At 46.3% G+C, this 21,898-nt stretch overlaps 1 protein-coding gene across 5 annotated transcripts in view; it reads left to right on the top strand.

Moving 5' to 3' along the window:
- The window catches only part of ABCC5 (ATP binding cassette subfamily C member 5), an 80,345-nt gene extending 72,267 nt beyond the window's left edge, over positions 1–8,078 (top strand). For all 5 annotated transcript variants that reach the window (XM_058730645.1, XM_058730644.1, XM_058730647.1 and 2 more), the window contains 4 exons: positions 1,874–1,952; positions 3,162–3,275; positions 3,866–4,030; positions 6,623–8,078. In XM_058730645.1, the coding sequence (XP_058586628.1) occupies positions 1,874–1,952; positions 3,162–3,275; positions 3,866–4,030; positions 6,623–6,724 (460 nt within the window). In that variant the 3' untranslated portion in view covers positions 6,725–8,078. The remainder of the gene's footprint in view (positions 1–1,873; positions 1,953–3,161; positions 3,276–3,865; positions 4,031–6,622) is intronic.
- Positions 8,079–21,898: the final 13,820 nt, after the last annotated feature.

The following is a 21,898-nucleotide window of genomic DNA, read 5'->3' as shown; positions in this document are numbered from 1 at the left end:
AGAAAGCCACCAAGCATTGGAATGAGACAGCTAATGTGTCCACATGTACCTTGTCTATTTAACAGCTGCCAGTGATTGAATGTCTGCCTTGTTCCAGGCACTGTAGGTATATTATCTCTAATATTTACAGTAACTTACTGAGTCATGTCACTATATCCCCATTTTATAGAGCAGGAGACTGAGGAGTAATTTGCCCAAGGTCATGCAGATGGTAAGAAGCAGAGTGGGAATTTGAGCCTAATCTGCCTGGATTCTGTGTACTCACACCCTCCCTGCATCATACTGTTCTTCGCCTCTGTGATTACAGAAAATGCTTAAATTGTGACACACTAATGCCTCTTACCAGGAAGTCAAATAAGAATGTGTGTTCCTTTATTCTTACAACAAATAGTAGACAATATACATGGGTTTCAACAGTGAATAAGATCCAGACAAGGATGCTGATCTACTGGGGGAGACAGACAAATGAACAGAGAGACAAGTGCTTTTTTATTTAAGATGGGGATAAAAAAGTGAGGGAACTGAAGTATAGAGAAGTTAGGCTAACTTGGTCAGGGTCACACAGTTGTAATAGAAGCTGTACAGGAATCAGCAAGTCTGGTCCCAGAACCCTTTCTTTTACCAGTGTCTCTCAAGCAAAAGGGTGGGGAGAGGTGCACATGTTCAAAGGGCATAAGAGAGCAGAGCCAGTTAGAGTCTCCCAGCAGCGTCCACAAGTGTCCCAAAGGGATGAGCGAGATCGGTGCCAGCCTGTGCTTCCTCCTGTCAGGTGGAGTTCTGGGATAATGTCCTGCTTGCGTTTATGTGCCTGGAATTGCTAACCCCAGGCATGGAGACGGATGTGACACAGAGCTAAAGTTTTCCCAAAGACTTTCCTATTTCCTGTATGCCAAGTATAATTTTATGGACAAAGCAAATTATACCTAATACCTTTCAGGTTACTAGAACTATAAATGTCATGTTTAGATGGAGACAAGGCACTGCAAAATTCATGTAACATCCCAATTTCTATCAATTATCTGTTCCACCCCACCACTTTACCCTCATCCTCTAGGACAAAGAGCTGATTCCCCTGTCTTTTAAGATTCCAGAAATGTCTAGGCCAATTTTTTGGTATCATCCTTGATGTTCTTAAGGCAGATACTATTGGTACCGTAAGCAAGAATAGTCCCCAACCTGCTTTTCTGTTCCAGTAAATTTCTTCCTCTTGAGTTGCTGTTCACGCTCTTCTTTCTCCTCTACTGGATCAGCTCCTCCTCCTGGTCAGCCAGCTGACCTCGAGTCCCTGTTCAGTGACAGGCTCTCACCCTGGTGCATCAGGATGTTTTTCTAAGTTTGAACATACAGAGAGATGTATTTCAACATGTATGTGTCGAAATGCTAACGGTGTTTGTTTCTGGGGGGTCAGATTAGAAGTGATTAAAATGTCAATTGGCTTTGGTTTTGTGTTTCACATATCTGTATTTCTTAATTTTTCTGTAACTAACTTGTATTATTTACATAATAAAAACAATAAAAGTTAAATAAAGTTTTATAAAGAAGACAGAGAGGCGGTGCCTGGGTGGCTCAGTTGGTTAAGCGCCGACTCTTCATTTCGGCTCAGGTCAGGATCCTGGGGCCGTGAGATTGAGTCCTGCATCTGGCTCCATGCTGACACTGTGGAGCCTGCTTGGGCTTCTCTCTCCCTCCCTCTGCCCCTCCCCAACTTGGGCTTATGTGCGTGCACGCTCTCTCTCAAAAATAAATAAACTTAAGAAGAAGAAGACAGAGAGGTCTGGCCTGTTCCCATGTATGATCCTATGACAGATAACCTTTGCAGGATGGTCACTTACATGTTGGATCATTGTGAAATTCCTACTGTGTTTCTCTCCAGATCAAATTTGGATCCCTTCAACCAGTACACTGAAGACCAGATTTGGGATGCCCTAGAAAGGACACACATGAAAGAATGTGTAAGTAAAGCACAGAGGGAGTACTTTGCTGGAAATCTGGGGGCAGGGGGGGAATGCAGTGACACGTGTGTCCAGCCTGGCCTGTTGCTCTATTTCCAGGATGTCTGTGAAATCCTATGAAGGAGCACTTTAGATAAGGCTTCCCAGGCATTTCAGAAAGGGCATAAAAGTTGATATCTCTGGACCATGGTCATATTGCCCTTTTGCTCCCTATTGATTAAAAAAGATATTAATGACAACCACTCAGATTCTGTAATGCTTTTAAGTTAATTTCTATTTTATTCATCATGACAGTATAACATGTTTTTGAAGCATCTGAATACGTATCAAGTCCACAAAAAGCATGCAGCATGCATATGGAGTCATAGACTTCTTGGGGTAACTCAGTATGTACCCTCCCAAGGCCACAGGTGATCCCCTTGACCTGGAGTAGGTCTCTCATGCCCCTGAGTTGAGTAAAGCTCTGGATCCCCTGCCCTGACTCAACTAGATCAGCTGTGCCTTTATCACTTATATATTGACCTTCCTCAAATAATTTCATTTGAAGAGTAGGCTCAATAGCTTATTTTAAAGGCAAATTTAACAGCCATGGACCTATAGCTTTGAAATTCAGAAAGAGTGATCTCTTTGCATGACCATATTTTCAGAACCAAAATTAGGGCCGCCACCGGACAGGATTTGGGGACATGAAAATACTGGAATTTCTAGGACCTTTTAATGGTATGAGGCTAACAGAATAATCTATCTGAAATATGGAATGTCCTAGAAAATGAGAGTCCTTGGGGCACCTGGGTGGCTCAGTCACTTAAGCGTCCAACTTCAGCTCAGGTCATGATCTCACGGCTTGTGAGTTCGAGCCCCATGTCGGGCTCTGTGCTGACAGCTCAGGGCCTGGAGCCTGCTTTGGATTCTGCATCTCCCTCTCTCTCTGCCCCTCCCCCACTAGCACTCTGTGTCTCTCTCTCTCTTAAAAATAAATAAACATTAGAAAAAAATGAGGGTCCTCGTACATGTGATCGTAACACCTGTACCTTCTTTCTAGATGAGCCAGATTCGTGGCTAAAAATTGTTTCATCTATTTCAGAATAATTTATTTTTGCTACTGGAGTTTTGACAAAATTTAGTATAGTTTTTGTTTATTCGTTGTTTTTTTTTTTTTTCAAAATTTACTTTTGGACTCTTCAAGTCCCGACCTTCCTTTCTCCTTAGATTGCTCAGCTACCTCTGAAACTTGAATCTGAAGTGATGGAGAACGGGGATAACTTCTCAGTGGGGGAACGGCAGCTCCTGTGCATCGCGAGAGCCTTGCTCCGTCACTGTAAGGTAGGTGGTTTGGTGAGCGGTGGGGAGGAAGAACAGCCTTTCTCTGTCATAAGAGAACCAAAGGCATTCCTGGCACGAAGCCCAGTGGAGCATTTTAGGAGCGTGCCCAGAGAGGCTTCTAAATTAACCTTGACACGATCTGGGTATACAAGTGTTTTTGAGCCTTCAGACTTCCCTGAGCCTTTAATTTCCAAAGGTGACTTTTGTTTCTGACCAGTGAGTAGCTGTAGTACTGCTGGAAACCACAGACTTGGAGATATCCAGGCCATCAAATCCAGTCGCCTTGTTTTGTAAACCAGAAGAGGAAGATCCAGAAAGATGTTTTTCCAAGTCACAGAGCAAGCAGGAGCAAGCATTTTGTTAGATCAGTATTACACGCATTTCCTTTTATTTGTAGAAATGAAGGCAAACACATGGGTTTGAAGTTGTCTCCGTTCTAAGCAAAATGGTTCTTTTGCATATGTGTGTACTTACTTAGGAAAAACAGATTACGGTTTAAATAATAAAATACATTTTAGTGAAACCTAGATTAAGCAGAATGCTTAGGAAGAAATTGGTTGGATTTCTCTTTCTCCTCTCTTCTCTGGCAGATTTTGATTCTAGATGAAGCCACAGCCGCCATGGACACGGAGACAGACTTACTAATCCAAGAGACTATCCGAGAAGCATTTGCTGACTGCACCATGCTGACGATTGCCCATCGCCTACATACAGTCCTAGGCTCCGATAGGATTATGGTGCTGGCCCAGGGACAGGTACTGAGCCCCTGAAGGACCATGGCTTGGCATGTGGCCTTGTCTGGGAGGAAAACTGGCCCCTGGCAGGACTGGGCTGATTGCCATCTCAGGGCGATTCTTAGCTTTCAGATAAACATCCTTAGCAGCTCTAACCTGGTGGCTGCATGGAGGGATACAGCCCCCCCAATCAAGAGATTGAGTAGGAGCACTCTTCCTGGGTTCTCATTATACTTTACTACCTGCTTTTTTGTTGCTTGTAAAAGTGACACTTTGACTTAGTTCAGAAAGCATGTGTTCATACTAACTCACTCATGTAGGCAGGAATTGCCCGAGACATATTGAGACCAGCCACCTTCTGTTTGCTCTCTGCAATCATGTAGTGTTGCCAAACTTCTCATCTGGCCGTTCCAAACTTTCCCACAATCTGGCCCAGCCTAGCCGCCTTCATTTCCCCCTCTCTCCTTGCAGGTGCCGGTGGCTCTAACCAGTCTTGCATACCCTAAGCTGGTTCTCTCCTCTGTTCTTCCCTCACTTGGTTCCATCTACCTCCAGCACCTTTTCCTCTTGTCCCCTCGCCCACATCCCTACATCTGTCTGCATACAGTCTGCCTGTCTCTCAAGAAAGACACGGCTTAAATGCCCTGATTGCCTCTGCCACCTTAAACTGTATGTGTACCTCTTCTGCCTCCTCTGATGGTAACTGGCTAATGCTCTTTCTCCCCTATTAGACTGTAAGCTCTCTAGAGTCATGGGTCATAGTTCATTCATCTTTGGGTCCCTGGCAGGGCTCTGTACTATGTTCTTTGCACATGATAGACGTTAAGTATGTCACTTAAGATGTTAAGCAGATTTGTGTTGGCCGGGTACCTCCTTTGTGTGCCCCTGGGATGGCAGCAAATTGATGGTAGCAGGAACAAGCCAGTTACGATATATAACTTGTCTTGTGTTATATGAGACAAGTTACCATAATACCACTTTCTACCATAATAGCCACTTTCATTGGATGTTTATTATATGTCAGGCACCGCACTAAGTGCTTTTATATACTGCCTCTCGATATATAACTAATCATCACAACCTCTGAGAAAGCTACAGATATTTTAACCCTACCTTCCAGAAGAGGAGACAGGCTCAGGGAATTTAACCTGTCTCCAGTCCGCAGGAAGGGAGAGTTGGAGGCAAGGTAGGCCAGTGACTCCAAAACCATGCTTTCCACTACTGGACTGCACTATCCCTCTATTTGTAGAGAAGTACTGAGAAAAACATCTAACACTGCAGATTTAGTCTGGGCTTCACAGCTTGGTTTGAGAGGCCATAGGGTTAATGATTTTTCTCCTATTGAAATTGTGTTAACATTAATGGTTTTTTGTTACCATCTTTGTTTGCATTATCCTAAATGTTTAGTGAGATTCTGTTACACATTGGATATACAGAGCTACTACTCTGTACATCGGTATTAAATAGAATATAATGAAATAAAAGTAGATGGGACCAAGAACACCTTCTGGGAAATTCTTTCTTAAAGACACACATGCACACCACTTTGTTTCTATGAGTGGCTCAATGTTTTGGAATGGGGATTGATTGGCTCTTAATGAGGAACTCTGTCCTTCCCATCCCTTAATTTTTGTGTTCATTAAAATTCCTTGTAATTTTAGGAAAACATGAAAAAAAAAGCATAAAAGCAAAAATAAGTCATTGACGCCCCCAGGGATAAGCATCATTAATACATTAATTTGCACCCTGCCAGCATTTTTCATGCCTGTATGCACACAGACTCCAGCAGATAGGATGTGCTTTGCTGTAGACACACAATACCAGAATGAAAGAGGCTTGGATGGCGGGAGTTCATTATCCCATGGCAGGAGGCCTGATGGTTGGTTATTCAGCAGCTCAGCAACGTCAGCTTCCAGCCACCTCCTACCTTCTCTCCCCCTCATGGTGCAGGATGTCTGCTCTAGCTCCCAATGTCATATCCTCACACAGGCAATCCTGTGGAAGGCTTTGTCCTTATGTCTGTATCTAGTGGGCAGGACAGCCTTTCCTAGAAGCACCGCAGAGACTGCTCCTTGGTCAAGGCTATGCCCCATGTCTTGGCCCTGTAGCAAGAAAAGCTGGGAAAGTGAATATGTGACATTTTCTGCCTATATGGTGGAAGGCAGGCTCTGCCAGCATATCATTCAGTTTTTTGCTACAATATGATTTTCAGTGGCTACACTGAAGTCTGTCATAAGAATGGGTAATCGACTGGATGGATCCCTTACTTCCTTTTTTATTCCACCGACCCAGTATTTTGGGCTGTTCTTTTTCCATCATCGGGTTGGGATCAGTTTGTATAACAAGATGAGATTTGCCTGCTATGCCGTTGACTTGAGCTGTAATTTATTCCCCCCCTGAGATTTATGTGAAGGAAGTCTGGATGTCTTTGTCCCTAACCTTTCCTTATACCCTAGTTAGTAAAAACAAAAAACCAAATGCAGAACCCATTTGGGCGTGGCAGGACTGATCAAAGTGTCACTGCGATTCTTCCCCAGGGGGACTTGGGGTTTGCCCCCTTCCTGGCAGTGGTCCTCTGAATGACCCCAAGTGATGTGTCTCTTTCCTTTGCAGGTGGTGGAGTTCGACACCCCATCAGTCCTTCTGTCCAACGACAGCTCCCGGTTCTATGCCATGTTTGCCGCTGTGGAGAACAAGGTCGCTGTCAAGGGCTAACTCCTTGCTGCTGCCACGTCTCTTTTCCTTGGAGCATTGCCATTCCCTGCCTAGGGCGGGCCCCTCATCACGTCCTCCTGCCGAAACCTTGCCTTTCCCAATTTTATCTTTCGCACAGCAGTTCAGGATTGGCTTATGTGTTTCAATTTTAGGGAGAGTCATATTTTGATTATCGTATTTATTCCATATTCATGTAAACAAAATTTAGTTTTTGTTCTTAATTGCACTCTAAAAGGTTCAGGGAACCGTTATTATAAATGTATCAGAGGCCTATAATGAAGCTTTATACGTGTAGCTATATCTATATATAATTCTGTACATAGCCTATATTTACAGTGAAAATGTAAGCTGTTTATTTTATATTAAAATAAGCACTGTGCTGATAACAGTGCAAATTCCTTTCTATCATTTTTGTACAGTTTGCTGTACTAGAGATCTGATTTTGCTATTAGATTGTAGGAAGGGTAGCATACTGTTCTTCAGCTGGTGGTTTCACGGTGCCGGGTTCTCTGGATGTCCAAAAGGAAGATGTGTGGCAATAGCGGGCCCTCCAGCGGCCCCCTCTGCACCTCCGCCCAGCCACTCCCAGGTGGCATAGAGGGGGCGGCTGGAGGCCATGCAGAGCGCCGTGAATTCTCAGGGCTCCTGCTTTCTGTCCTGTTGTCATTCACTGTTTCTGTCGGGAGAGCAGTGGGGTAAAGCCCCAGACCCCTTTTCACTCCCTCCGTCGGGAATGAGAATCACAGAAGAGCATTCCTCGGACAGGGGGCGTTTTTTTTTCCCTGCCTTCCTCTTTTTGCTGTTGTTTCTTAACCAGAATCAAGTCTATTCCGAGTGTCCCACTGCCTCAGGTTCCTAACGCTGGCCACTGCACAGAGCTCTCCAGCTCCTACACCCGCTGGCTCCAAACCCGGGAGCCAGCTGCTGCTTTTTTCGGTGGTACTTTTTCATTTGCCTGGTCCCACGCCTCCACGGTTCAGTGACAGGGTTCAGGAGTTTGTGGGTCTGTTCTCTCTCCCTGCAGTTGTCACACAGTCTCTGTCTCTCTCCAAAGTCTGCGACTTTAAGCAGCTCTTGCTAATCAGTGTCTCACACTGGTGTAGAAGTTTTTTGTACTGTAAAGAGACCTACCTCAGGTTGCTGATTGCTGTGTGGTTCCGTGTGTTCCCGCAAACCCCCTTTGTGCTGTGGGACCAGTAGCTCAGGTGGGCGTGGTCGCTGCTGTCATCAACTGAATGGTCAGAGTTGCATGTCGTGACCAACTAGACATTCTGTCGCCTTAGCATGTTTGCTGAACACCTTGTGGAAGCAAAAATCTGAAAAAGTGAATAAAATTATTTTGGATTTTGTAAAACTCTTGGTGTAGAAAATAGTTTTCTGGGAAGGGAGCAAGATGTCTTTGTAGTGGCTTTGGTGTACAAGAGCCTTGGATCTGAATATCCAACGAGGGAGTCACATGCCAGAAAGACCCGTAACGGAGTGGGCTGGTTGACAAGGGGGGCGGGGCCTGGCATGCCTGGAATCCTCTGTGGTGGGCTTTAGTTCCTATAGCCTGTGTTCTTGGGCATGGTCACCAGACAAAGTTCCTGTGGGACTAATAAGAGGTGCGGAAGGGCAGGGTGAATGGCTGTGGGGAGGTGGGAAATTGTGGTGAAGTAGATTTCAAATGAACAGTTAGTTGAGAATTCTCAGCAATTCAAACAATATGCAATCGCCCTTTCAGCCAGCTCATTCAGGTTAACTCATTGAGAATTAAGTACCATTCAAAAGGTACTCATTCTAAAGTTTCTCGATATATTGTGTTGAATGCAGCCAAGAAAGCTTTTAAACTATTTGTAGTGGCTCTGCTGACCACCAGCGGAAATCATATCTTAACCCTAGCCATTTGTGTAAAAATTCAGCTCCTTGGGGCTCCTGGGTGGCTCAGTCAGTTAAGCATCCAACTTCGGCTCAGGTCATGATCCCACATGACCTGTGAGATTGAGCCCTGCATCGGGCTGTGTGCTGACAGTGCAGGACCTGCTTGGGGTTCTCTCTCTCTCTCTCTCTCTCTCAAAATAAATAAACTTTAAAATTAAAAAAATTCAGCTCCTTGTCACGTAGCAAGTGCTTGGTAGGCGTATGTGGCCTGGACGGTGCAGGTATGGAACATTCCCATCATTGCAGAATGTTCCGTTGGATAGCACTAAGGTAAACAGCCACGTTTTTTGATTCCCTGAGTTTACCTTCCAAGAAGGTGACAGAGTCAGCAAGAAGAGCCCCTACAAGGTCACCCTGTTGAAGCCCCCTGCTGCATGCGACCCTTCCTCCAGTGTCCCTCCTTTTGGTGCTGTTCTCTTATTTCTCTTGGTCTTTTCTCACCTCCCTCTCCCTGCTTTGCCCCTTAAATGGAGACGTTTCCTGCCTTTTCTCTCCTGCGTGGATCTTTCACTCTTAACGGGCACAGTGACATACCTTCAGCTGCAGGCTTGGCCTGTCTTAGCGCCGAGCATTGCCACTGGCGTCCTCCAGGTGCCTCAAATAGCCTCTCGAAAGTCTAACAATGCTCCCTGTCTTAATTAGCAGTCCCAGGGCCTCCTTAGTCTTCCAGGGTAGAAGCCTTGAATTATTTCTGCTCTCCTGTCTCTTCCCAAATAAATTCTGTCATTCCAGGTCCTACATATCACCACCACCACCCCCTTCTCTCTCTCTCTGCCCTAATTAAGGCCCACCTCCCTTCTTTTTTCATATTGTAGCTACAGCTCATAACCAGTCTCCCTGCCTCATTGTCCTTCTACTGCCCAAATGCTGACCAAAAATGCAAGTTGGTCAAATGCTTTACCCATCAAAAATCTTCAAGGAACAATTGCCTATAAAGTGGCCTATATTCCTTAGCTTGGCATTGAGGGTGTCCATTATCTGGCTCTAACCCTCCTTTTCTATTCAGTATTCCTAAAAATATTTTTCACACCTTTAAGTCTTGGCTATTAGCTTGGAATCTCTCTTATTTAAAAAAGCCATGTTTTGGAGCACCTCGCTGGCTCAGTCGGTAGAGCATGAAACTCTGGATGTTGGGGTCATGAGTTCAAGCCCCACATTGGGCATAGAATGCACCTAAAGTAAATAAGCTATATTTTTTAAAACTGGTCAACTATTATCTCCCCCACAAAACCTTTCTCTTCACATCCCTCTGGGTTCCTATAACCTTTTCCTAACGCATCTATTTTAGGGTTTGTTTCTGTTTTCTTTGCATATTATAATGGATCATTTTCTTATATTTCTGCCCATGAATATAAAATTCTTTTATTTTTTAAGTTTATTTATTTTGAGAGTGAGAGTATGAGTGGGGGAGGGGCAGAGAGAGAAGGAGAGAGATCCCAAGCAGGCCTCATGCTGACATTGCAGAGCCCGATGTGGGGCTCAAACCACAAACTGAGATCATGACCTAAGCTGAAGCCAAGAGTCAGACGCTTAACTGACTGAGCCACCTATCTGAATATAAATTTAAAGGCAGCAAATCTTATTTTTGTATGCTTTATAATTCCTGGCTTAAATACTATGTTTTACATATAGTGGGTGCTTAATAACTGTCATGCTACTCAGCTGACTCTTGAATAGTGCTGTCCTGCCTTCAAAGCTGAGGTTCAAAGAGAGCAGCTCCCTGTGGGGAAGCTTCCTGGAACACTCAGCAGAATTCTAAATGCCAAGTTCATTGCAAACTGTCAGATGTCACATCACTATTTCCCCTTCTAGAAAGGCTGGAGACTAGAGTCAGCAGTTGTAGAGTGTTTACAGGAAGCAGAGCAGATACTTGCAAGAGTGAAGGAAGGCACAAATAATAATAAAATGTGCAGGGGCGCCTGGGGGGCTCAGTTGGTTAAGCGTCTGACTTTGGCTCAGGTCATGATCTCATGGCTTGTGAGTTGGAGCCCCACGTTGGGCTCTGTGCTGACAGCTCTGAGCCTGGAGCCTGCTTCAGATTCTGTCTCCATCTCTCTCTCTCTGCCCCTCCTCTCTCTCTCTCTCTCTCTCTCTCTCTCACACACACACACTCTTAAAAATAAACATTAAAAAAAAGTTTAATAATAAAATGTGCAAAACAGTGCCATGCCCTCTAGCACTGACCATTGCCCTGGTTGCCTGGATATAGTGTCTGAGACTAGAATCCCTCCTTTGGTTAGAGGTCCCTGGGTCTTCCAACCCTCCCTAGTCATAGCTACAGTCCCTTGGGGACTTTACCTAACTGTCCAGAGCCAATCAGGCCACCTGTATTTGTTTCCATTCACTCCCGTGAGACACTGGGGCACATTGCACAAGTTAAACACAAACAAGAAATAAAGGCCCCTCTTTGTTCAGGTGTATGGAGATAAGTTTGGGGACCTCTCCTGCCTCACGTCTCATTTCTTCCATCTCTAGTAGTCTCTGTATCTCGTGATACTTGGGTTCTTTCCCGTGGATGGAGATGTGGGGGACAGGATGGAACATCCTCTAAGCACTGAACATGGATTAGGCACTGGATTTGGGTAGATCTAGAGGTGGGAGAAGCCACCTGAGCCCATCTATTGAAGTGGGGGCTGAGAGCTCTATAGTGGGGGGCAGTCTGTCACGGGAAATGGCTCCTGCCTGGGGCACAGCCCCCTGGGATGAGTCTGATGTGCACTCCTTATCCACTTTCTTCAAAGGCCACAGAAAGGGCTCTCACCTGGATGGAGGTCTGTGGGCAGAGAAGGGAGGCAGAGAGGAAAGGGCATGTTGGCTCTGAAGAAGGGGTTTCTGAGAGCAGCATCAGACAGGTGAGGCCTTGCAAAGGAGTCCCCTACAGCTGCATCAGAGCCTCTAGAAGCATGACTAGCTTCTAGAAAACATCTGTTTTCTATTAGCCTTTAACAAACTTCCTTTTGAGTATGCAGGCTTGTCCCAGCTGGGAGGCAGCTGTGGAAAGAGAAAACTGAATTTGGAGACAGAAGATCTGGATTACTAACCAAATCAGTTCACCCTTCTAAGCCTTGCTTTCTTCATCTGTAAAGTGGAAGCAGTTTTCTTCACAGTAGTATAGAGGGGACTGGTTTAGAAATTTGATGTGAAAATACCTCATGCAGGGAAGATGCCCAGCCAAAAACATCTTAGTTGATTTGAGTTGTTCCTAGAGGACCAAGAGAGAGGGGTCTGAGTTTTGTCCATCCTTGGCCTAGAATCCTAAAGAGAAAACAGGGGGCCCCGTGGCTTGGGTGCCAATGATGGCTAGAATCACAGGGAGGCCGCCTATGAAGGTACAGCTTGAGGGTGGACTCCCACGGGGTCAGACATACTCTGCATGGGAGCTTCCCTTCAGGTGGGTAACTTGTGGCCCACCTCCACCATCTCAGGAGCCCACAGCACACAGTCTGACACTGAGGGCCTTGGCCAAGAAATGAAGGAGTTGGTACCCTGCTGGGGTCTCCATTCCAGATCCGCGCCCCTGGACCTGCCACCCCTGGAATCTGAAAGCTGTCAGGCCTTGTGTGCTGGGTGTGTCTCTGGCTTAGGAACTGCATCCCACCCTCAGCAGCCAGACAGTGTGACCTTGGGCAAGAGAAGAAGGAGGGGGAGTTTAAAGTTCAACACATCTGGGAACATTGAGTAGGCAAGCCTCCCACTAGGGTAATACATTTCTGCAACTTAAAGAAAAGTCTTCAAATGCCCTATCTGATTTTGAGGAGGTTTTGGACAACATTCCCGGCCAAGATACCCAAATGACAGCTGAAGCCAAATGGAATGTGGTCAGTGGAGTCAAAGACAGATGAAATATCCATCTTTCTATGTCACCCCGATCTCCAAAAGTAGGAGTTACCATCACAGCCCCTGCCCAACTACCTTCATCAGCGCTAAAGCCTCTAACAAAACCCCCATGACTACTAGCACCCCCAACTACCATCCACGTACACCAAAACCACCAAACTGTCTGAATTTCATCGAAGGCTAGGAGAGTATTCTAGGCTACATGTGTAATATTTCAGTTGAGAATGGTTGCTGGCCTCGAGTAGCTCATGCTGCAGTGGGAGAGGAAGTGGTCAAAGAGTCTGGGCATATATAAAAGGAGCCCCAATGTAGAAGCTCCTATAAATAGGTCACTGGTGTGCTACGGAGGAAGGTTGTGCACTGTGGGACTGGGTCCTGGGGGCCACCATGTCCTGTCAACGAGTCCACATCACCCAATGACACCTGAGGACTCTGACAATGCTGGAGAAACCCAAAGAAAGGGAGACCTGGTACCCGCCTTTAGGTGCTTGTCATATTGTGGAAAAGATGACGGAGGCACAAAACGTGGTCAACAAAGCTGAGGAGTCACCCAGAACAAGGCAAGGACCTTAGGTCCTTATAGGTGATGGTTGGCATGTTTAGCGAAAGTGGTGAGGGATTGGTGGGGTTGACTAGAGAAGTCTTCGGAGAGGTTAGTTTCTGAAACAATGTTATGAGGAAGAAGAACATGATTTATGGGAGAGGGGAAGGGAAGTTCTAACAAACAGGTAGCAGTTTTGTGGGAATGGCAGCAGCAACAAATATTGTACAAGCATTGTACATTATCCACACGTAAGGTCTAATCCCCCCATTCTGCCCAGTCCTAGGCAATCACTGATTTACTTTCGGTCTCCATAGATTTGCCTATGCTGGGCATTTCATATGAATGGAATCAATATGTTCTTTGTGACTGGCTTCTTTCACTTAGCATAAATTTTTCAGGTTCATCCTTGTGATAGCATGTATCAGTATTCCATTCCTTTTTATTGCCAAACAACACTCCCCTGTATGATTATACCACATTTTTATTTACCCATTCATCAGCTGATAGACATTTGGGTTGTTTCTACTTTTTGGACATTACGAATAATGCCACTATACACATATGTGTACAGGTTTCTGTGTGTGCATATTATCATTTCTTTTCCGTATATACCTAGGAGATGAATTGCTGGTTTACATGTTAAAACTCTGTAATTAATCATTTGAGGAACTGCTTCCAAAGAAGCTGCACTATTTTACATTCTCTATGGGATCACTCACCCTCCAGCTGCTAATTAGATTGATCGGAGAGTGAAGGAAAAGTGAGGATGGGGTATTTATCCCTACAGAATTGCCATGAACCAGCCGCATTCTTCTATCAAAGGCCAGAGCTCTTGCCAGTGACCCTCTCCACCAAGCTAGGGGCTCCAGGTTCTTTCAACATCCCTTTCCTTTAACTTAAAAAAAAAATAGTAGTAAATAAGTCAGTCAGTCAGTCAATAAATAAATAAATAAATAAATAAATAAATAAAATCCCTTGGGGCGCCTGTGTGGCTCAGTCAGTTAAGTGTTTGACTCTTGGTATCAGCTCAGGTCATGATCCTGTGGTTTGTGGTGCGAGCCCTGCATTGGGCTCTGCGCTGACAGTGTGAAGCCTGCTTGGGATTTTCTCTCTCTCTTTCTCTGCCCCTCCCTTACTTGAGCTCTCTCTCTCAAAAATTAATAAACTTAAAAAAATTTTAATGTAGTAAAATATACATAACATAAAATTTACCATTTGAACTATTTTTATGTGTACAGTTCAGTAGCATAAAGTGCATTCACTGTTGTGCATTCGTTACCAGCAACCATCTCCAGAACTTTCCCATCTGCCCAAACTGAAATTCTGCACCCAGTAAACAATGTCCCTTGACTCTTTAAGCCTCAGGTGGAAAAGGCCCTTCACTGTGGCTAGCCCTGAGCACTGCTATGCTCTATGGTTCCCCTCACCCCTGCCCACACACCTTGTAAACCATCTCTTTATTAAACTACCCTCAATTTACCAACCTGAGCATACCGTCTGCCTCCTGCCGGCACTGGTACAGGTATAGAGTTCTGTGAGGGCAGTTGGCTTTCTCAGTTGTACAAACGAGCACACCCAGTTAAATGGAGGCTGCATAACTTGCCTGAAGTCACTCACCTAGTAAGAGAAAAGCTAGGATCTAGACCCAGCAGTCTGGCTCCAGGACGGTTGAGACAAAAGCAAAGGCTGCAGAACCTGACGACTGATGAACATGGGGACCCCAGGCAAGGTAAGGGTCCAAGTCAACCAGAGCTTAGAGCTGGGTAGAGCGCGGTGACAGGGGATGCTGGCGAGGCCTCCGGGGGGCTGCTTAGTGCCTGGTCAGAGGAGAGAAGGAACCATGAGCTCGGGTTTCCTCATAGCAGGAATAGCATATCCTGAAGGGAGACGATGCCACTCCAGGGGCTGCCCCCATCCCTCCCTGAGCAGACCCACGCAGCCAGCTGAGACTCCCAGGTAGAGGCTGAAAGGAGGCTGACTAGGGTTGGGCTCCATGGGCCAGAGGTGAGGTTACTGTGAGAGTGAGAGTATCTCAACCTGCCTCAGGCTGAGCAGCAGGGCCTGAGTGTGACTGGTATGACCAGATGGATTTGCTCCATTGGGAAAGATTCCGGAACTTGAGTCCCTCCACACCAATCCTCCGAGACACCACCGGCTGAGAGCGCTGGCATAAATGCTGAGGTCAGGCAGGGTGGGCGAGGAAGGTGGCCAGAGGGGACTAAGAAGGAGGCTGGAATGAACTAGAAGCCCTGGGACCAGGAAGCAGAGGGGTGAGGGGAGGTGCAGGTCCAAGATGTAGCCCCTGCTCAACGGGCTGGCTTTACTCACGTTGGCCTCCTGCTCCGGAAACCTGGCACCTTCTCCTGAGGAAGGGCACTTCCTGCTGGTTCCCTCCCCTTCCCATCCTAGGAAACCTGTGGCAGCCAAGCTTTCAGCTGCACCCGGAGACACTGCTCCAGGTGGCAATTCTGTCCTGGATTGGAGGCCCCGAAGGGGTAGGCAGATGAGCCTCCCTCTCTCAATCCAGGGACACTAGAAGGAAGGAACTGAGGTCAGAAACGTGGGGGTGAATCCTGGTCCTGCCACTCACTCTGCGGCCTTGAGCTTCAGTTTCTTCACCCTTCAAATGTGGGATTTGGGAGGGGATTGCAAAAGTTGAAGGTTAGGACTGTGCAGAGCCTACCTCTGCGCAGAAAATTCTGAGCTGGTGGAAGCCCGCTGCCCATGGACGTAACACAGCAGGGAAAACTAACAGGATTCTGCTCAGGAGGGTGCCTTTATGGATGGAAGGAATTTTCTGAAAAGCCACGTGGGATGAGGGCACACCCAAGAAACAACTCTATACTAAGCCATCTTCTAGGGTAGATGGATCTCATCGGTTGGAGGGCTTCTGTTATGTTAAGTGGGGTTTGAAATCCAAGCCAGAGGTGAATGGCTGCTGAGAACGATTCCCTTCCCCATGACAGCAGTCAGCCCTCAATCAATGTTGACTAAATACTTTTTAAAATTTTTTAAATGTTTATTCATTTTTGAAAGACAGAAACAGAGCACAAGCAGGGGTGGGGCAGAGAAGCGGGGGGGGGGGGGGGGGAGACACAGAATCCGAAGCAGGCTCCAGGCTCCGAGCTGTCAGCACAGAGCCCGACGCGGGCTCGAACCCACGAACCATGAGATCATGACCTGAGCCGAAGTCGGATGCTCAACTGACTGAGCCACCCAGGTGCCCCTGACTAAATACTTTTTAAAGATTTGGTGGAGCATACTAGATGACAGACCCAGGCTTCTCATGCAGTGAGAAGAGCACTGCACTGGGAGTTGGCAAACCTGGGTTTTCCATAGCTCTTATATTCTGCTTTGTTGTTTGGCCCCTATTTTCTTCCTTCCTTCCTTCCTTCCTTCCTTTGTTTCTTCTTTCATTATTTTAATGTTTATGTATTTATTTTTGAGAGAGACAGAGACAGAGACAGAGAGTATGGGAAGGGCAGAGAGGGGGAGAGAGAGAGAGAGAGAGAGAGAGAAAATCCCAAGCAGACTCCAATGCTGCCCACGCAGAGCCTGATGTCAGGCTCGAACTCCTGAACCGTGAGATCATGACCTGAGCTGAAATCAAGAGACAGATACTTAACCGAATGAGCCACCCAGGTGCCCCAGGCCTCTATTTTCTAACTCATAAAATGGAGATAATGATACCTACCTCAACACTTACACTTATGGTGGACTCATATAATGTATGGAAAGTCCACACTGGACACTGAGCCCTGAAGAAAAGTATACTTACAATTTAACATTATCTGTAAAACGGGTAGATCACCTCCCAGGACTGTTGGGGTCCAAACAAGATGCTATGTGTTGAAGTGCTGGGTTCCTGCCTATTCTAAGTGCACAGCTGGCACCAATGTGGACTGTGGGTTTGACTTGTGTGAGGAATGGGTTGGGGGTGCTCTGAGAAGGTGCACTTGAACTGAGTGTTGAGTGCAAGAAGGCAGGAGATTCATGCCAAGAGGAAGGTCCCAGGGTTGTGTGGGACCAGCTGGGCTTTCTCTACAGCCCTGGGACCCATGTCTCCACGGGGTTGGCTAAAATGGACATTGTTGTGGGTTCCAGCCTCAGTGTCTGGGCGTGAGGGGTGGGGGCTAAGAATTCACCATTGTGACAGGTCCCAGGCAGGGCTGATACTTCAGGTCCAGGGACCACATTTTGAAAATCACTGTTTAAGAATATCACTCTTGGGGTGGCTTAAGTTTGAACCCCATGTTGGTGTAGGGATCACTTAAAAATAAAACTTTAAAAAAAAAAACAATATCACTCTTAATGGCTGCATAACATTCCACCAAATGGATGTTTTATAATTCTTAACGCTTATTGGTGAACATTTAGGCTATTTGCAGTTTACGTGCCTTTAGCTTGGTCTGCATTTTGTATTATTTCTTTGGAACTGATTTCTAGTAGAAATGCCTATCTTGTTTTTTTCATTTGATAACAAGGTTAAGATAACAAGCACCAAATCATGATAGAGAAAGAGAGTTGTATCAAAATATTTAGGTCAAGAACACCTACTGTACATGTACATAAAACTTCAGTCTGAGCTTCCTTGGAGTCAAGGCAAAAAAAAAAAAAAAGAATCTCCAATTAGTTATAACCCTTATTATGAAGATCATTATTCACAATATCCTTTTGAGGGCCAGTGGACAATGTATTGGGTGGTGCCTTAAGTAGGAGTTTTTGAAAGATGCAGAAATATTCTTCAAAATAGTAGCTGCTTTTTATCTTAATACCTTTCAAGAGATAAAAGTTTAACATCAAGTTCAATAAGTTTCTTTTTTTATGTGTATTTTTGAGAGAAAGAGAGAACAGGTGCATAGAAGGGGCGGGGGGGGGGGGCGGGGTGGAGGATCTGAAGCAGCTTTGTGCTTACAGCAGCAAGCCTGATGCAGGGCTTGAACTCACAAACCGTGAGATCATGACCTGAGCTGAAGTTGGACGCTCAACCGACTGAGCCAGCCAGGCGCCCCAGTTGAATACATTCCTACACGAAGTCAAAAAATATGTCGTTGAGCTTTGTAGCTCTCTGGCAACCCAGCTTGAGACAGTCTCTATGCAGGTTTTTGACATGGGCTGGACAATAACACAGTGGTTCCTGCTCTTTGCCAAGGTGTACTGGGTGCCAAGGGCTTTGCACCCACGATATCATCCAGTCCTCACTAAAGGATATTGAACTGTGCTCGGCAGTAACTGGCCAGCAAGTTCATAGGTTTGACAAATGTCTACTACGATGTGAGGACAGGACCATGGACCGTGTCCTCAGGTCCTCTTGCTGTTGGCAGGTAGGAGGCCCTGAGCCCTGGTGGTCTAAAAGCTGTGTCAAATTAGATCAAGTTAAAAAGGAGAGAATCAGAGTTCAGTTGTTTTATGCCACTTGGAATCAGAAATGTCCGTATTAAGAGCTCATTTCTGCCAGTTTCTTTCTGGAAATTATTCTGTAACAAGAGCTCCAAGGAGCCATTAATAGCCTGGGATCGATACTGAGCTATTGCAACTTGGTTGGGAGATGCTTTCTGAAAGAGAAATCAAAGCTTGCCAGCAGATCAGTAAATGTTACAGGTATTCCTAAACTGTTTTTAACTACTCCATCAAGCCAAATGATAGCAACACCAGCACGATCTCTAATACAGGGATGGCATTCAAGCCTGTCTTCTCAGACATTCTATTTGATTATAAGCTCCCAACTGTCATTTCCTGGGAAGAAGCTGACATGGAGTCCACAGGGGGTACCCAGCAGGCAGATGGCTCTGTAATTTGAGCTGCCCTTTCTGTGTACTGGATAGGTTATACTCTGGGGCTGTTCCATGAATTATGATCAGTCACTTTGCAAGGAATCCAGAATGTCACCCAGAACAGGAAATAACAAATTCGGGTGGAAAAGAGAGTCTTGCCAGGGCCCTCTGCATCTAAACATGATTATTAATAAATGTTATAATGCAGAAGTTCCTTCATCCCAGGTAGGGAAAACAAGGGGAAATTCCCAGGGCTGTAATTAAGAAATATATCGCTCACTCAGGCAGAACATATGCCTCCCAATGCCTCTGCTAAAAGCCATAGACCAGCCTGGTGGTTCAGATGGCTGGGGTCGGCCCCCCGCTTAAGTCTGCAGTAGTGCAACTTAAAAGAAGAAATGAGGGGCGCCTGGGTGGCTCAGTCGGTTGAGCGGCCGACTTCAGCTCAGATCATGATCTCGCGGTCTGTGGGTTCGAGCCCCGCGTCGGGCTCTGTGCTGACAGCTCAGAGCCTGGAGCCTGTTTCACATTCTGTGTCTCCTTCTCTCTGACCCTCCCCCGTTCATGCTCTGTCTCTTTCTGTCTCAAAAATAAATAAACGTTAGAAAAAAATTTAAAAGAAGAAATGAAGGGGCACCTGACTGACTCAGTTGGTAGAGCATGTGACTCTTTTTTTTTCTTTGTTAATATTTATTTATTTTTGAGAGAGAGAGACAGAGACAGAGCACCAGCGGGGGAGGGGCAGAGAGAGAGAGAGGGAGACACAGAATCTGAAACAGGCTCCAGGCTCTGAGCTGTCAGCATAGAGCTCAACACTGGGCTCAAACCCACAAACCATGAGATCACATGACCTGAGCTGAAGTCAGATGTTTAACTGACTGAGCCACCCAGGCACCCCAAGAGCATGTGACTCTTGATCTCAGAGTTGTGGGTTAGAGCCCCACATTGGGTGTATAGCTTATTTTTAAAAAGAGGAAAAAAAGAAAAGTGACTTCTGAAAGTACTGTTTACATCGGTTGAATTTCTGCATTCTTAATTTGCTTCTGTTTGGGATGGAGGCATCAAACTCTGCTAAGTTTTTTGTTTTTGTTTTTAACTCCAAGACACCCTATTGAAACCAAGAATCCTATGGCTAGTCTTCTGGCCTCCACAGGAGTGGCTAATTTAATTCTCAGGTGTTAGTTAAATGAGCTGTGAGTTTTTTTTTTCAACGTTTTTTTTTTTTTTTATTATTTATTTTTGGGACAGAGAGAGACAGAGCATGAACGGGGGAGGGGCAGAGAGAGAGGGAGACACAGAATCGGAAACAGGCTCCAGGCTCCGAGCCATCAGCCCAGAGCCTGACGCGGGGCTCGAACTCACAGACCGTGAGATCGTGACCTGGCTGAAGTCGGACACTTAACCGATTGCGCCACCCAGGCGCCCCTGAGCTGTGAGTTATGAACCCTTCCTCAGAATCCCTGGAGCTGAGTGTCCCAAGTCCTGGATGCATGACCAACCCCATCCTGGTTCCACTTTGACCTTCCTCTTAGCCCAGGGCCACATGGTAAAGAGCAGAAGTCACCCTGTAGGGACACTTGGCTCCTTTATGCTCCCACCTGATCAGGCTGATTCTCCTTCCAATCACTCCTCCTTTGAGGTTGGAGTGAGGACTAGGCTAGGGTTCAAGTTCTCCTCTCCCCACCCCCCAAAAGAGTTAAGGTTAGGGTTAGGGCTAGGGCTAAGTTGGGGTTCATGTTCTCCACTCCCTGGTCCTAAAGAGGGAAGCTTTTTGTCTCATCCCCTTTCCTCTGCCTCATCACTCAGTTTTTCTTTCTCTGCCATTCTGTTTCTTCCCTCATCTCCCCCCCACCTCATGCTATATTTGTTGCCCTATGCAGAAAACCTGGTCCTTTTCAGGTCCTTTTCAGCTGCTGGTTTTCTCCATAAGTGACAGCAGTTGTGTCTCTAGATCTGGGCTGGGAGTCTTCAGGATAAAGACAGGTGGCCCTTAGCCAGGAAAGTAAGATGCTCAGCAACTTCGCTGATGTGAGCCTGGACAAAAGAAACCCAGAAAGAGATGCTGCTGAATCTCCTGGAGGCCTCCTGCCCCTGGGTCACTCTCACCAACACAATGGGTGTTCTCACAGCTCATTTAGCCCAGTGTCAGGGCTAGATGCTGGACCAGCTGACGCTCCAGAAGCCACACCAGTGTCTCTCTGCAAAGCACCATCATCTTGCCCAACCTGGCCTCTGTGCTCCTCGATCCTGAGTGTTGGGAGACACCGCCCCCCCCCCCCCCACACACACACACACAACAGCTCAACCCAGGCCACTTATCAGACAAGGATGGAAACTTCCTGGTCAATGAGGCTTTCCTGCCATTCTCTGCAGATACTGGGCAAAACATTGGGTTATGGGTGGTAGGTACGGGGTGTGATGGAACAGCCACAGAGACAGCTGCCACCATCTAACCTTTCCCTCTGCTTCCAGGGCATCAAGTGTGCCCAAGGAACCAGCTGGCTCAGACGGAGCTCTTCCTGATGTTTGCTACCCTCTTCAGGACCTTTTGGTTCTAACTGCTGGAGGAGCCCAGGGCTCAGGCTGGACTACATTTGGGGCAGTTTGCAGCCACAGCTCCCGAGGATCTGTGCAGTGCCCCATCTGAGCTGCCCTAGCCCAGGTCCTAGGTGGGTCTGGAGACCTGTCCTCCCACAAAGTCCTTCCTCAGTCTCTCTCAGCTTCTGCAAAATTGTAGAAGAAAAGCAGGGTTTTACCCAGCTCAGCTGCTCATGGATCCCCTGATACAGGCTCTATGGAGTGACATTAGAGGATAGACTTAATAAGGATTCTATAATAGCTTCAGTAGCTCAGTCTTGGGTTAGTTATGCTTTGGCAGGAAAGGGTTTTACAAGGTTACTTAAGGTTTGGCATTGAATCACTTGACAAGATTAGCTTGGGGAGTCAAGACTAACAAGGTAGCAACTAAATAGGTTTAGAGGGAAAGACATTTGAGAAAAACTGTAAATATAACGCTGAGGGCAATACTATGGATGCTGGCCCCTAAGAAGCCAAAGACTGGGCAGTTTATTTTCTGCCCTCTCCTGCCCTCTCCTGACC

The sequence above is a fragment of the Neofelis nebulosa genome, chromosome 5 (assembly GCF_028018385.1).
Source record: "Neofelis nebulosa isolate mNeoNeb1 chromosome 5, mNeoNeb1.pri, whole genome shotgun sequence".
NCBI classification, from domain to species: domain Eukaryota; kingdom Metazoa; phylum Chordata; class Mammalia; order Carnivora; family Felidae; genus Neofelis; species Neofelis nebulosa.
The sequence above is the reverse complement of the archived record's forward strand: the minus strand, read 5'-3'. Positions and strand labels throughout refer to the sequence as shown.